Consider the following 12825-nt stretch of genomic DNA (forward strand, 5'->3'; position numbering starts at 1 on the left):
AAAAAGGGAGGGGGGGTGGGGGTTAATACAGTTGTTTGTAGGTTAGTTATCGATAATTGGAGAATTCAATGTTCATATTGTTAGGTTGTAAGCTGCCCAAGCGGAATATGAGGTGCTGTTCCTCCAGTTTGTGTGTGGTCTCACTCCAGCAATGGACGAGGCCCCAAGACAGAAAGGTCAGTGTGGGACTGGGAAGAGAAGTTAAAATGGTTGGCAACTGAGAGATCCAGCAAGCCTCGGCAGACCAAGTGCAAGTGTTCAGTGAAACGGCTGCCGAGTCTAAGCTTGGTCTCGCTGATGTGCATGAGGCCACAGGGCCAGACAGGTCCTGCTTGTACATTTGATGCAGAGACACTTTCAGGTCAAATACATTTGGACAGGTACTTGGTTGGATATGAAAGATTTAGAGGGATCTGGACCGAATGAGGGCAGGAGGCACTAGCACAGATGAGGCATCTTGGTTGGCATGGGCAAGTTAGGCTGAAGGGTCTGTTTCTGTGCAGTATGACTCTATGCTCCCAAGGCAAGCAAAGCATGAATTGCATACAAGATGAAGCTCTTTACGAGTGACCCATCCAACACTTCCAAGGTCAGAGGCAGCACAACAGAAGGTGGATACCAAGTAAATCCATTGTGACAAAACCAAAGACAAGTTACACGCAGGATAAAAGACAGAAATGTTATGCTGAGAGTAAACGTCCCTTGGAATTATCCTGTGAAACGATTCCAAATGCACCTGCAGATCAGATAAAGCAAGCTCCTTCTACACCGATCCAACGACACTCCCGAGTCCTGCATTCTTTCTGCCTCATGCTTTTGCTGAGTTTTGAACGTGTTGAAAATTGCAGGAAGGTGAGACTTGGGATTCAACGGAGAGAATGACAAGAGAGAAAGGTGCGAAGGACTGCAAGCAGAAAACCATTTAACTTTTATTACATTTCATTTACAAAGACGGAAGCCTCCACACAAACATAAACTTTTAAAAAACATTTACATTTTAAAATGAAGTTCTTTTGACAGTCAATCAGCACAGGTTATTGGTTTGCAATACATCTGAAACCCTCTTCAAAATTTCAAAGTTTATTTATAAAAACCAAGACATCAGAAAAATAAATAAGTGTTGGCGAGGTTGAGGACGGAATCTGATTGTTGACCCTTTGGGGGTAAGCTGCTCTGCTGCTGCATCTCTGGGGGAAAAGAAAGGGATTTGCTGCCAATTCACTGTCTGCTGGGAATGAGGGTGCGAAACACACAGAGTCTGGTGCACACACACGCGCGCGCGCACACACCAACACAGAGTTCTCCAGGAGATTGAAGAGGAGAGGACAACCACAGGTTAGTGCAACGTCAAACAGGGGCCCCCTCCCCGACTGAGGCAAACATGCCAACGTGTCCTAATGTAAAGTGCCAATTTGCCAGTGTCTGCTATTCAGAACCTTTTGTGAGATTACGTAGGATGAATGATGAAACTACAGATTATTTAAAAAAACAGGTTGACAGCAAGACTGATGGGCAGGAAACTGGAGGTTAATGAGTGACCTTCTTCTGTTCTCCAAGCATCTAGTTTTAATTCACTCTGATCGAACCACTTTTCATAATTTCACACTCTTGGTTCAACAGATGTGCTGTCATTTTCACACTAGGCGGTGAACAAGAAGTTTAACTCAGTTGGTTTCAGGCTAATCTGTAAAAAATGTATTGGCTACGCACAATCAGAAGTAAATCCGGATTAAAAAACTTTCTAACCAACGAAGCGTTGGACTTTAATTGTAATCCATCGGGCAGTTTTTAAAACAACCTTGTAAACAGTTCAGAAAATATAGCACATTTATGCCCCCCCCCCCATTTAAGCATTCTCAATACATAGCTACAGTAACTATCATCTATAGATCCTGGTCGCAGAGTTTGAGTTTACACTGCATTTAAGAGCTACAATGATTGTTCCCCACTGTGGTTTTAATGACCCAGCAATCACTCCAGCCTAGCACAAAGTAGACTGTAATGAACTCAGAAGTACCTCAAAGTCTGAGAAAGGAATCGCTCCCACCACCTCTCCAAGGATAATCCATCGCGTCCGGCTTTAAAAGCACGGCTTGGCTGTCAGCCTTGTCATATTGAATGCAGCACACAGGCCCTCGTATGAATGCAGTGCCCCATGTAACACTGCCCTGGACCATGCAGTGCAATGTATACAGAGCAACACCACCCAACAACACAGAAGGTGGAAGGTACATGGGTAGACAGACATGCTGCCATAATCTACATCAGAATATCAGAGTTCAGTGTAGTTTTGGTGATACAGCATTGGAGTGTCAGCAGAGCCCCCCGTCCGTCCCCTGGAGGCAGTGCTGTCATTGAATGAGTGTGTAGTGATGGATCGAGAAGGCCTGTGTCTGCCAGCTTATCACTGGATGAAGCAGGGAAGAGGTCGAGCCAATGAGAGAGTGGAGACTAAATCTGCAATCAGCAGCCATAATATTGCAGAAATATCAAATGATAATGACACGATACTGTATTTGGCTCATTGTACCTACACTTACTGTTTGGCTGAGATAAAATCATTCCACAATCCTGCAATTTTATCCCTCAGGCTTTTACCCAATTCCCTCTTTCAACTAACAGTTACAATAATACCTCTTCATCTCCCCTCTCTAAAACCTCTCCATTCTGTCATTTTGAACCTCTCTTATTTAACCTTGTCTGATCTATTTCTGCTGCAAGACCTCCAGTCTCTCTACACTGAACACACTGAAGGAGCCCTTTCTTTGCGCCACCTCTGGACTCCCCTCCTAGATATTGACTTGATTTGTGAAGTGCACTGCCCCATGGTGGAGGGTACAATACCTCACCTTGGGATTACCGGTGCTTGATAACATTTTGCGTAACTTCTGTCTCTTGTACTGATTTTAAAAAGCCAATGATCCATGTGCTTTTGAGAGTGTTCCCAACATATTCTTCCACCCACAGTCTTTCTGGTCACGCACCTGCTTTAAATCTGCAAGGCTTATCTTATCTTTTCTCTCTCAATGCAACCCATCAAAATAAACCAATTCATACTTCCGTGTTAAAGGTTAACCCCGGGGTGGAAGGTTGCAACCTTCACGTGGTCCACCCAGTTTCAACTAATGCAATTAACTCGACGTGCACAAACGGAAGATCAAATAGAACAAGTTGTCCAACAACGCCACATGAAAGAAGAAGAAGAAAGGTTATCCTCCATAAAGCTGCCTATTTCACCAGCCTGCATTTCCACTTTATGTTGACAACAAGCCCCCCCCCCCCTCAAAGCTTACTACATTTCACAATTCTGTGATGTGCAACCTTTGAAATGCTACTTTGGATAGCAATTTTAGGTAATTAATATTACATAGAAAGTAGTGGTTGTAATGCTGACCCCTGGGACACACACCATTGCACACACCCCTCCAGTTTCTGGAGTAATCATTTAGCACTAATCTCTGCTTTCTGTCCCCTTGCAGATTCTGCGTTCATGCTAACAAGATCCCTTTAAGCCCAATAAATTACACAGTAACTAACTTCTAAAAGCCAATATTCATAACCACCACTCACATCAAACCTGTTATTTCAAAAAGCCACTCAATTCAAACAAACATGATCCGCATTAATAAAACTTCCCTGACTATTATTAGCTCAGATTTCTGTAAATAGCAATTCATTTTGGCCTTGACTATGGGTTCTAACATTTTCTCTGCCAATGTTAGATTGACTGGCCTTTAGGGTCCAAAGTTTACCCTTCTTTCAACCAGGAAGTGGTTTACAGTTGCAATCCACCAGTATTCCAACAGTACACACCCTCATCTAACAAACCGCCAATGAAGGGGTGAGCAATGAACTCCTAGTACACTGGCCACTCTCTGATACCAGGTACCCATTCAAATGTTCACTTCAGATCTATCCAACTCCTCGACAGTGACCACAATGAGAAAGGGGATCGATACATCCATTACAATGCAGCTAGGAATGTTCTAAGATGATGCCTCTGTGCAAGCTCTTTGCCAATTCCCAGTGCACACTATTTGACCAAAACATGACCGCACTCTCAGACGTGTATTCGTTTAGTTTAGTTTAAAGATAGAGTGTGGAAACAGGCCCTTCGGCCCAGCGATCCCTACACACAAAAACTACCCTACACACACTAGGGAAAATTTACAATTAATCCAAGCAAATTAACCTACAAACCTGTACGTCTTTGGAGTGCGGAAGGTAACCGGAGATGTCGGAGAAAACCCACGCAGGTCACGGGGAGAACATAGAAACTTGGTACAGAGAAGCACCCGTAGTCAGGATGAAACCAGGGTCTCTGGTGCTGTAAGGCAGCAACTCTACAGTTGTGCCACCGTGCTTAATTCTTAAATGTGTAAATCAGGAGATACTTGGTGTTAGCAGGTGATAAGAATATTCTTTATATAAACACTTTGGTGCATGTTTGGCCGCAGTAAAATATCACTGTTTCCACACTCCCCGCTCAATTATTCTATTATCACTCAACGATCCCATAACTACTAACAGCATTGCTCTTGGTTACAAGTGGGGGTTTAGCCGTGGTAGGGTTACCTGAAATATGCGTTCCTGAACCTGATTATTTTCTGTGTGTTGGTCAAGACACAAATCAGGTGGTTTTGAAGTGTGGGTCAATGAAGAAGAGGATGTGGGGAGGATTTTTCCACCAGTGGAACAAAGGGCACAGCCTCAAAATAAAAGGACGTACCTTTAGAAAGGAGATGAGGAGGAATTTCATTAGTCAGATGGTGGTAAATCTGTGGAATTCATTGCCACAGAACGCTGTGGAGGCCAAGTCAATGGATATTTTTAAGTCGGAGATTTACAGATTCTTGAGCAGTAAGGGTGTCAGGGGTTATGGGGAGAAGGCAGGAGAATTGGGTGAGAGGGAAACATAAATCAGCCATGATTGAATGGCGGAGTAGACTTGATGGGCCGAATGGCCTAATTCTATTCCTATAACTTATGAACGTATCATTGCAGTCAGCAGGGACAACACCACAATCCAACCAAAACTCATCACATTCTCAGTTACACTTCCATGACGACAAAGATCAGTTGATACCCTGAACAAACCACACAGTAAAAGACAAAACAAAAAGAATCTCTGACAACTGTTTATGCATTTAACAACTTCTCAGTAAAACTCATGCTCTCGCTCGAAGCTTCACAGCCTGAGTTCACTATTTGAGACAATAATCTCAAGGATAAGGTCTCAACAATTCAATTAACGGCTGCGCATCTTTGAAGTTTTGCTCCTCTCTGCTGATCTCCAGGAACCCAATTGATCACAAAAGTTAATTATTTCTACAAGCACATCAAGGACACGTGCTTATGATACGTAGGAGACACAAGAGACTGCAGATGCTGGAAATTGAATCAAAAAAACAAACTGCTGGTGAAATCCCAATGCAGGGTCTTGACCTAAAGCATCAACAATTCCTTTCCTTCACAGATGCTGCTCGACTACTGTGTTCCACCAACAGTTTGTTTTTGTTCCTTAATACTAATCCTCTAGTTTTGGACTAACCCCATTCAATTCCTTAAGAATAAGGAGTAAGCCATTTAGAAAGGAGACGAGGAAACACTTTTTCTCACAGAGAGTGGTGAGTCTGTGGAATTCTCTGCCTCAAAGGGCGGTGGAGGCAGGTTCTCTGGATGCTTTCAAGAGAATGCTAGATAGGGCTCTTAAAAAATAGCGGAGTCAGGGGATATGGGGAGAAGGCAGGAATGGGGTACTGATTGGGGATGATCAGCCATGATCACATTGAATGGCGGTGCTGGCTCGAAGGGCCAAATGGCCTACTCCTGCACCTATTGTCTAAATCACGGCCATCCAAGAATAAACCAAATATCAATTCAGTATCTGTTCAGTAACCTGGGTTAACATAGCCCTTCAAAGCGCCAATAATATGGGTTAATCTGTGCCTGGGTGAATGCAGCATCTGAATGAACCCTGGACCTGGTTTAATGCAGATTCTCAATCAGTTTGGGATCTGATTAAGGCAGATCCACACTGATCTGGGATCAAGGCTAATTCATCTGTTTATAGAGCCTGGAACCTGGGTTACAATCTGAGACTTGGTTCAATGCAGCTATCTGAACCTTGGACTGGGTTAATGTCATACCTCATAGGGTCTGGACTCTGGGTTAATGCAGATCTCCATTGAGCTCAGGATGCAGCTCCTCACTATTCCCACAGTCTAGGGAAACCCTCTGCATGTTACACATGGCTTCCATTCCTTGATAGACTGAAGGAGCTTCCTGGCTTCAGGGTTTATCCGATTCTCATTGCTCACAGGGAGGTGCAGTGGGAAATCACACACGAGTTCAGCGTAAGAATGTACAGCATGGGTTTTGCTTCACACACCTACACAATCTGAGGGAGGGGGGGAGGAGGTAGAAGGTTGATGTTATAGTAATATCTGTGCTCCTTTTTAGGAGTCCTGCAGCACCTTTGGGCCATCTCAGGATCAAACTATATTTCAGATTTCCCAAGCCTCAGCCTTTCCAAGTTCCCATTCATTGCATTTGGCTAGAAAGTTATTTGATTATTCACCAATACGGCAGTTTCAAATTATGCATTGTGTCAAATAAGAAGTTATCAGAATATTACTGTTTTTTTTTATACAAATTAAAACTAGATACTTTGATAATGAAACAAAAGAACAATGATAAATATCCCCAAAACGCTTGCAGTTTTTCCCTTCTCAAACTTGTCCGGTGAACTTCATTTAATGTTCTTTGTTTAACAAAATCCCACCTGATTCACACAGACACAAGGTGGAGCACTTGACATTTCGCTTCAACATGCAGAACTGTTGCTTATAATGAAAAAAGGTGCAACATTGCAGCAACACAGCAGAAGTCAGGCAGGGTGCATTGCAGCAGTGTGAAGCACACCACAGAAATGCTGGGGGATGGCAGGCAGCACATTACAACACTGCAGCAGAGGGGGAGGCACAACACATTTGGAACACTGCAGTAGAGAGGGGGGGAGGGGGGGCGGGGTGGGGGCGAGGCACAACATTGCAACAATGCCACAATGCAGCATTGTGAGGCACACGGCATCACCAGCAGTCCAGTAATGCAGCACAGCGAGGCACAACTCATTGCGACGCTGCAGTGATGCACTCAGAGAGGCACGGCAGAGTGTGAGGCACAGTTCATTGCGACACTGCGGGAATGCAGCACAGCACCGACCAAGTCACACGGTACGAGTCTGAGTTTTGCAGCAAACAGCACTGAGATCCGACTCAATTCTGGTCACATCACATCAGAACAGATATTTAACGGATTAAAAGTTCAGATTTGGCATCTAGGCGGTGACCCGACACAAAAGTAACTGACAATGAAACGACAACTGGTTGACCATAAACCAGGCAAGTATCAAAAGTTGATCTGTTCTCAACAGCTTAATGGCTGCAGCATTTCGGGGCAGGTGCCTGGGGAGAGGGCCAGACAGGGAAACACAATGGCACACTATGGCGATGAGAGCTCTCTGTGCTTGCTGGCAGAAACATTTCACATCCCAATGACTGTTACTCAGAAACCAGCTGCTGTCGTTTTAACCACACAGCTCGCCACACGCGGATCCAGTCACACAAACAGTGATGAAGCACCTGCCATGTATTAATGTGTAAGCAGGAAAGGAGGGAACTTGAACCAGCCCCACATTCAATTAGGCCATTACCAACTCCACTATGACATTTACTCAATTTCTGTGGGGACATGTACCCTAAAATCTATCCACCTCGATCTATTTGCCGTATGTTTCACTGTTTTACGTGTAGGAAGATGCACTTCACATTATCACCTCGAATGGCTTGGATGTGACTTCTGACCCTCTATTCAACCTCGCCAAACTGAGGAACTAATATCTATTCACATTGTCAGAACTATCAAACGTAACGATCAGATAACTAACCATTTTTTCTAAACTCAACAGAATACAAACCAACCCTGCCCACCTTCATAAATTAATTCCTCTATTGCCACTATCATTATGGTGAATGTACTCAGCGCCTATGCTAATTTTCATAAATAAATAAGCTTGGTCACACAAATGGAGTCTAAACCCCAGCGTTGTATGCTTGTGACATGATTCCCACACACTGCAATCCTGCCTCTTTCAGATAAAGGCCAACATTCCATTTGATTTTTTACTTGTCCCCCCCAGCTTGGAATAATTGCTGTACTTGGGAGTTTTAAATCATGGCTCCCGTTCTTCACTTTCTAGAAAATATCATGAGAGGCATTTTATGGGTCCACAAAAGGGGGGCTATCATTCAACTCCACCTTATGCCCATTGGACTCTCTCCCTTCAAACAGGTTCTAATAAATAGAAGAATGGCTGACACGTGTTCCTGGGTACCTTTATCAAGCACGATAACACATTTTCTGAATTGTTGTAATTACAGAGTTTGGATGTGACAAGAGGGTTCACTCAATGGACAAGGGAGCATACGATGGAGGATTAACACACGAGGGAGAACGGATGTCCTGTATGTGCGGAGTCCATCACAAGCAGGGACAAAGGGAAATATCCCAAAGGATCCTTCTACTGAGAGAGATGTATTACAGCTTTGAGGTGCCCAGATATTCCACATAAAACAACCTCTGGGCTTTAAATACTTTGTATTTAATGCTGGGAAATATGATGAGTTAGTGTTCTCTGTTTAGATAATTTAGTGGGAGGTCAGTTTTGACAATGGTTCGGCAGACCAGCAGCCCCTTAGTGTTTAAGAAGGAACTGCAGATGCTGGAAAATCCCAGGTACACAAAAATGCTGGAGAAACTCAGCGGGTGCAGCAGCTTCTTAGTGTCTTGAATTAATATTAGTGATTCTGTTGCAGAAGAAGATGAACCTGTGCGGTTACAAGTTTGACAGAGTTTTAACCTGTAGTAGACGATTCGGGAGACGGATCCCAGTAGTGTGTTCTTTTAGTGGACAACCCTCTGACAGCTGTAGGCCAGCCCTTCTCTTGGAACTGAAATTATTATTTTTGGTATTTCTTGTTTTGGTGGCCAGTAATAAGTTTGGACACAGCTATGAACCCAGGCAAGGGCTGGGAGAGAGTGACAGTGCCCACCAGTGCAGCCCCTGGCCCCCCAAGTTCAGAGCACTCACACATCACGTGCCCATGATGTGGAAGGTGTGGTTACAGTCTCCTGTTTGGAAGAGAGAGAGAGAGAGAGATGACAGTCTTCTGAGGTGAGACCTTGTAGCGGGCTCTGATTGCGTATGGTTACAGCAGGAGGGCAGGAGAACAAAACCATCGATTTCTCACCGAGAGAGAGAGAGAGAGCGAGAATGTAATCTCACCGAAGGAGAATCGAGAAAATCAGTTGCTTGTCGAGGGAGAGCTAGAAAATCAGTTCCACTCTGTGGGAGAGTTGGCAGCAAACATTGGTCTCTGACCGGCAGAAAATGTGGAGCTATTTTTCAAATGCTGCTGGAAATAAATAAATTAGAGGGACACACTGGGAGCGAGCATGGCCCCTCATGAACATTGGCAGTAATACAATTTCTGTCCATGCATTTAGCTCATGTCAGATCATTCTTTCAATCACTATCTCAGCAACATACAACAAGGCAGTGGCATTTGCTGAACACAAAAAACAGTGAAGGGAACGGAACAGGGGAGAGAAATCACAGACAATGTAAAAAATATAAATAAGAGTTGAGCAGCATGGGGAAATACAATGGCAATGGTACAGTGAAGGGATCCTCGGTCTTGGCGAGTTTGGTTTAAATAACATCCGTCACCAGACTGGTAGCTGCCGTGTGTCGTTGTTACCTCACACGAGAGATTCCACTCTTCCTTCGTAAGTCGGCCGACGAGAGCGACGCCCTTGCGGCCCACCGCGGCCAAGAGGACAATATCAACAGAGCTGCGGGGAAAATAAAACGAGAGGCCTGGGTATGAAATGGAGTCAATGAGGCTGCAATGGAGGAGCGCGCCACACAGCTGCACAAGCGCTATACTTGGTTCATTCGGGGTCGCAGTGCTGCAAGCTCAGAACAAGAAGCGGAATTCATTGCACGTTACGGCTCTCACGCTAACATCATTCCACCAGTCGTACTCGGTCACTTGATTTCCGCGCCCTGGTGGGGGCTTTTGGCTGTCTCCCCGCTTTGTCCTGGGTCCGGGTTTTACTTATTACAGACGATCCATGCGGAAAGTATCCTCTGTGGCGGGGTCCGTCAGCACCATGTCGGGGTCGTTCAGCATGTGCAGACCGTCTAGCGTTAAAGGGTCTATTTTCAGTTCGTCGAGAGGAAACTGGGAGTCGGTGTCAAAAGCCACGTCGCCAACGCCTGCGAGCGAATTGGTCAACTCCTTCGACAGAGTCGGGGGGGATTCTCCCGTCACTGAGTGGCAAAGACACAAAGTTAAAAGCAGGTTTACTCTGGCCACTGCAACAAGCATCAACTACCAACCTGGTAACCCCAACCCAGGCGACCATCCGAATCCTGGGAAGCCCATCCAAGCCCAGCGGCCCCCTCCCCTCCAGAAATTCACCCAGAGCCTGGTGCATAGGGACGGCACAGCTTCACTGCGGTAGAGTTACTGCTTACAGCGCGGGTTCGATCCTGACTATGGGCGCTGTCTGTAGGGAGTCTGTACGTTCCCCCAGTGACCTGCGTGAGTTTTTACCGGGTGCCCAGATTTCCTCCTACACTCCAAAGACATGCAGGTTTGTTCGTTAATTGGCTTTGTGTAAATTATCCCTTGAGTGTAGGATAGAACTAGTGTATGGGCGATTGTTGGTACCTGCGGACGCGCTGGGCTGAAGGCCCTGTTTCCATGCTCGAAACAAAACTAAATTTCCTTTAGGTTATGGTAACTGGGCAGGGACTGTACGAGTTAGACACTGCGTAAAGCTCCCTCAGCACAGCCTCCTATCAAAAACTCCCAGGATAGTGACTGCGTGGGTTACATACAGTGTAAAGCTCCCTCTACATCTCTTTGTCATATGCCAATGCCCTAACAACAAGTCCTATAAATCTTCCCAATCCGTATACCTGTACAAATGTTGTTCAAATGTTATTATTGTATCTGCCTCGACTACAACCTAGCAGCTAATTCCATACACCTACCACCCTGTATGACAAAGCTACCCCATAGGTTCCTATTAAATCTTTCCCCTCTCACCTTAAACATATGTCCTCTAGCTCTTGATTTCCCTACCCTAGGAAAAAGACTGTGTGTATTCACTCCATCCAATCCCCTCATGATTTTATACATCTCTATGAGATCACCCCTTAGCTTCATGTGCTCCAGTGACAGCCTGCCCAACCTCTCCCTATAGCTCAGGCCCACAAGTCGTGGCAACATCCTCGTAAATCCTGTCTGCAGCCTGTCTAGCTTAATGGCATCTGGTTGTACTGCACCAGTCAGTACCAAATGAATGATTTGAGATGGGAAAGGTTTGAGTACAAGGCTGGGAAGTTGCTCACCGGTCAGGATGATGTTGGGTATGTTCCCATGGTTGGTGTAACTGAGCTGCGTGTCGTGCAGACTTCCATGGCTTCCCGTCAGTCCCATCATCGCTGCCTGAGAGTAGTTCAGAGTCGAGATTTGGTTGTAAAGGCTGTTGCTGCTGCTCGGGCTCTCAATCATATTAAACTGTTCAAGCTGAAGTAAAGAAGAGTGAGAGTCAGTCTCAGGCCCTGGTCGTGTCCTGGACTATGCCTACCATTTGCTTACCTGCAGGAGGAAGGGAGGGAGGGGGCGGGGGAGGGTGAGAGATTGGGTGCAGGGACTAAGCACCTTCAGCATATCACAGGTTATTGATAGGGGACGATGCTGGCTCGAAGAGCCGAATGGCCTCCTCCTGCACCTATTTTCTATGTTTCTATCTGTAGACATAGCTGGTTTACACAAAAGGACACTAAATGCTGCAGTAACTCAGCGGGTCAGGCAGTATCGCTGGAAAATATGGATAGGTGACGCAGATTTAACGAGAGTCGCTACATAAATCTATATGTGTTCCGGACATAGTAGATCTTGTATCATGTCAGCAGCCACAAAGAAAATAATTTGAATCCCACATTAAAATCTCACAGCTGAAATCAAAGCTTAAAGAAAAAGACCGTGCTTTCAAATGCTGAACATGTCTTTAACACCTGGTGGTTCGGGGAAGTTGTTCCACACCTGTCAACCTGTGACAGCAGGTTGCTATGGGTGTACTGCGCACTGTGTGTGTTTTACCGTGCCTGTTTGTTTTACTGTGTTTGCCGTCGCCACTTACCTGGTGTGACAGTGAGTTGGCCTGCCTGCTTGTCAGCTGCTGATCGTAGTAATCCCCAAATACACTCCCGAGTATGGATGTCTGTTGGAAAGACAGCTGAGGTCAGTGCTCAGAGATCATATGCTGAACATCCTGCGATGGGTGTGCACTCACAGACACAGACAATGACTCTGTCACAACACACTCACTCACCGCCCAGTTCCTCCCCAGCTAGCATGTACAGCACAGCACAGCACTGTCCCCAGGTAACTAGTTATCATGTGATGGGTCACCAAAAGCTTCCAATCGGACAGTACTCCATCCTGTCTGAAAGGCCGGGCAAAACCCGTATGCACTCAAACCCCAGGTTTATTAACTCTGCACTCGGTTACTGGACCATCCATAGAGCCGGTCCTCTATATTCACTAACACTAAGTGCTGACGGGGTCTCAATAAGCGAGGAAGGTCGAGGTGGGTCAATGTGGCGGGGATAAATTTCTTGCCTGGACACTGATTGCCACCACCTCACACCAGGCTGCTTCTCATACAACTGATACTGACTCAAAT

At 45.5% G+C, this 12825-nt stretch overlaps 1 protein-coding gene across 4 annotated transcripts in view; it reads right to left on the reverse strand.

The window, feature by feature from the left end:
• The window catches only part of LOC129711090 (CREB-regulated transcription coactivator 1-like), an 80278-nt gene that overhangs the window by 20916 nt on the left and 46537 nt on the right, over nucleotides 1–12825 (reverse strand). For 3 of the 4 annotated variants that reach the window (XM_055658477.1, XM_055658476.1, XM_055658478.1), the window contains 3 exons: nucleotides 12280–12360; nucleotides 11486–11663; nucleotides 906–10396 (listed from right to left, as the gene is read on the reverse strand). In XM_055658477.1, coding sequence (XP_055514452.1) covers nucleotides 10185–10396; nucleotides 11486–11663; nucleotides 12280–12360 — 471 coding nt within the window. In that variant the 3' untranslated portion in view covers nucleotides 906–10184. Of the gene's footprint in view, nucleotides 1–905; nucleotides 10397–11485; nucleotides 11664–12279; nucleotides 12361–12825 lie in introns of those variants that run through there. The other variant, XR_008725776.1, reaches the window with a different exon arrangement.

This window comes from Leucoraja erinacea, chromosome 29 (assembly GCF_028641065.1).
Source record: "Leucoraja erinacea ecotype New England chromosome 29, Leri_hhj_1, whole genome shotgun sequence".
Taxonomy (NCBI): Eukaryota; Metazoa; Chordata; class Chondrichthyes; order Rajiformes; family Rajidae; genus Leucoraja; species Leucoraja erinaceus.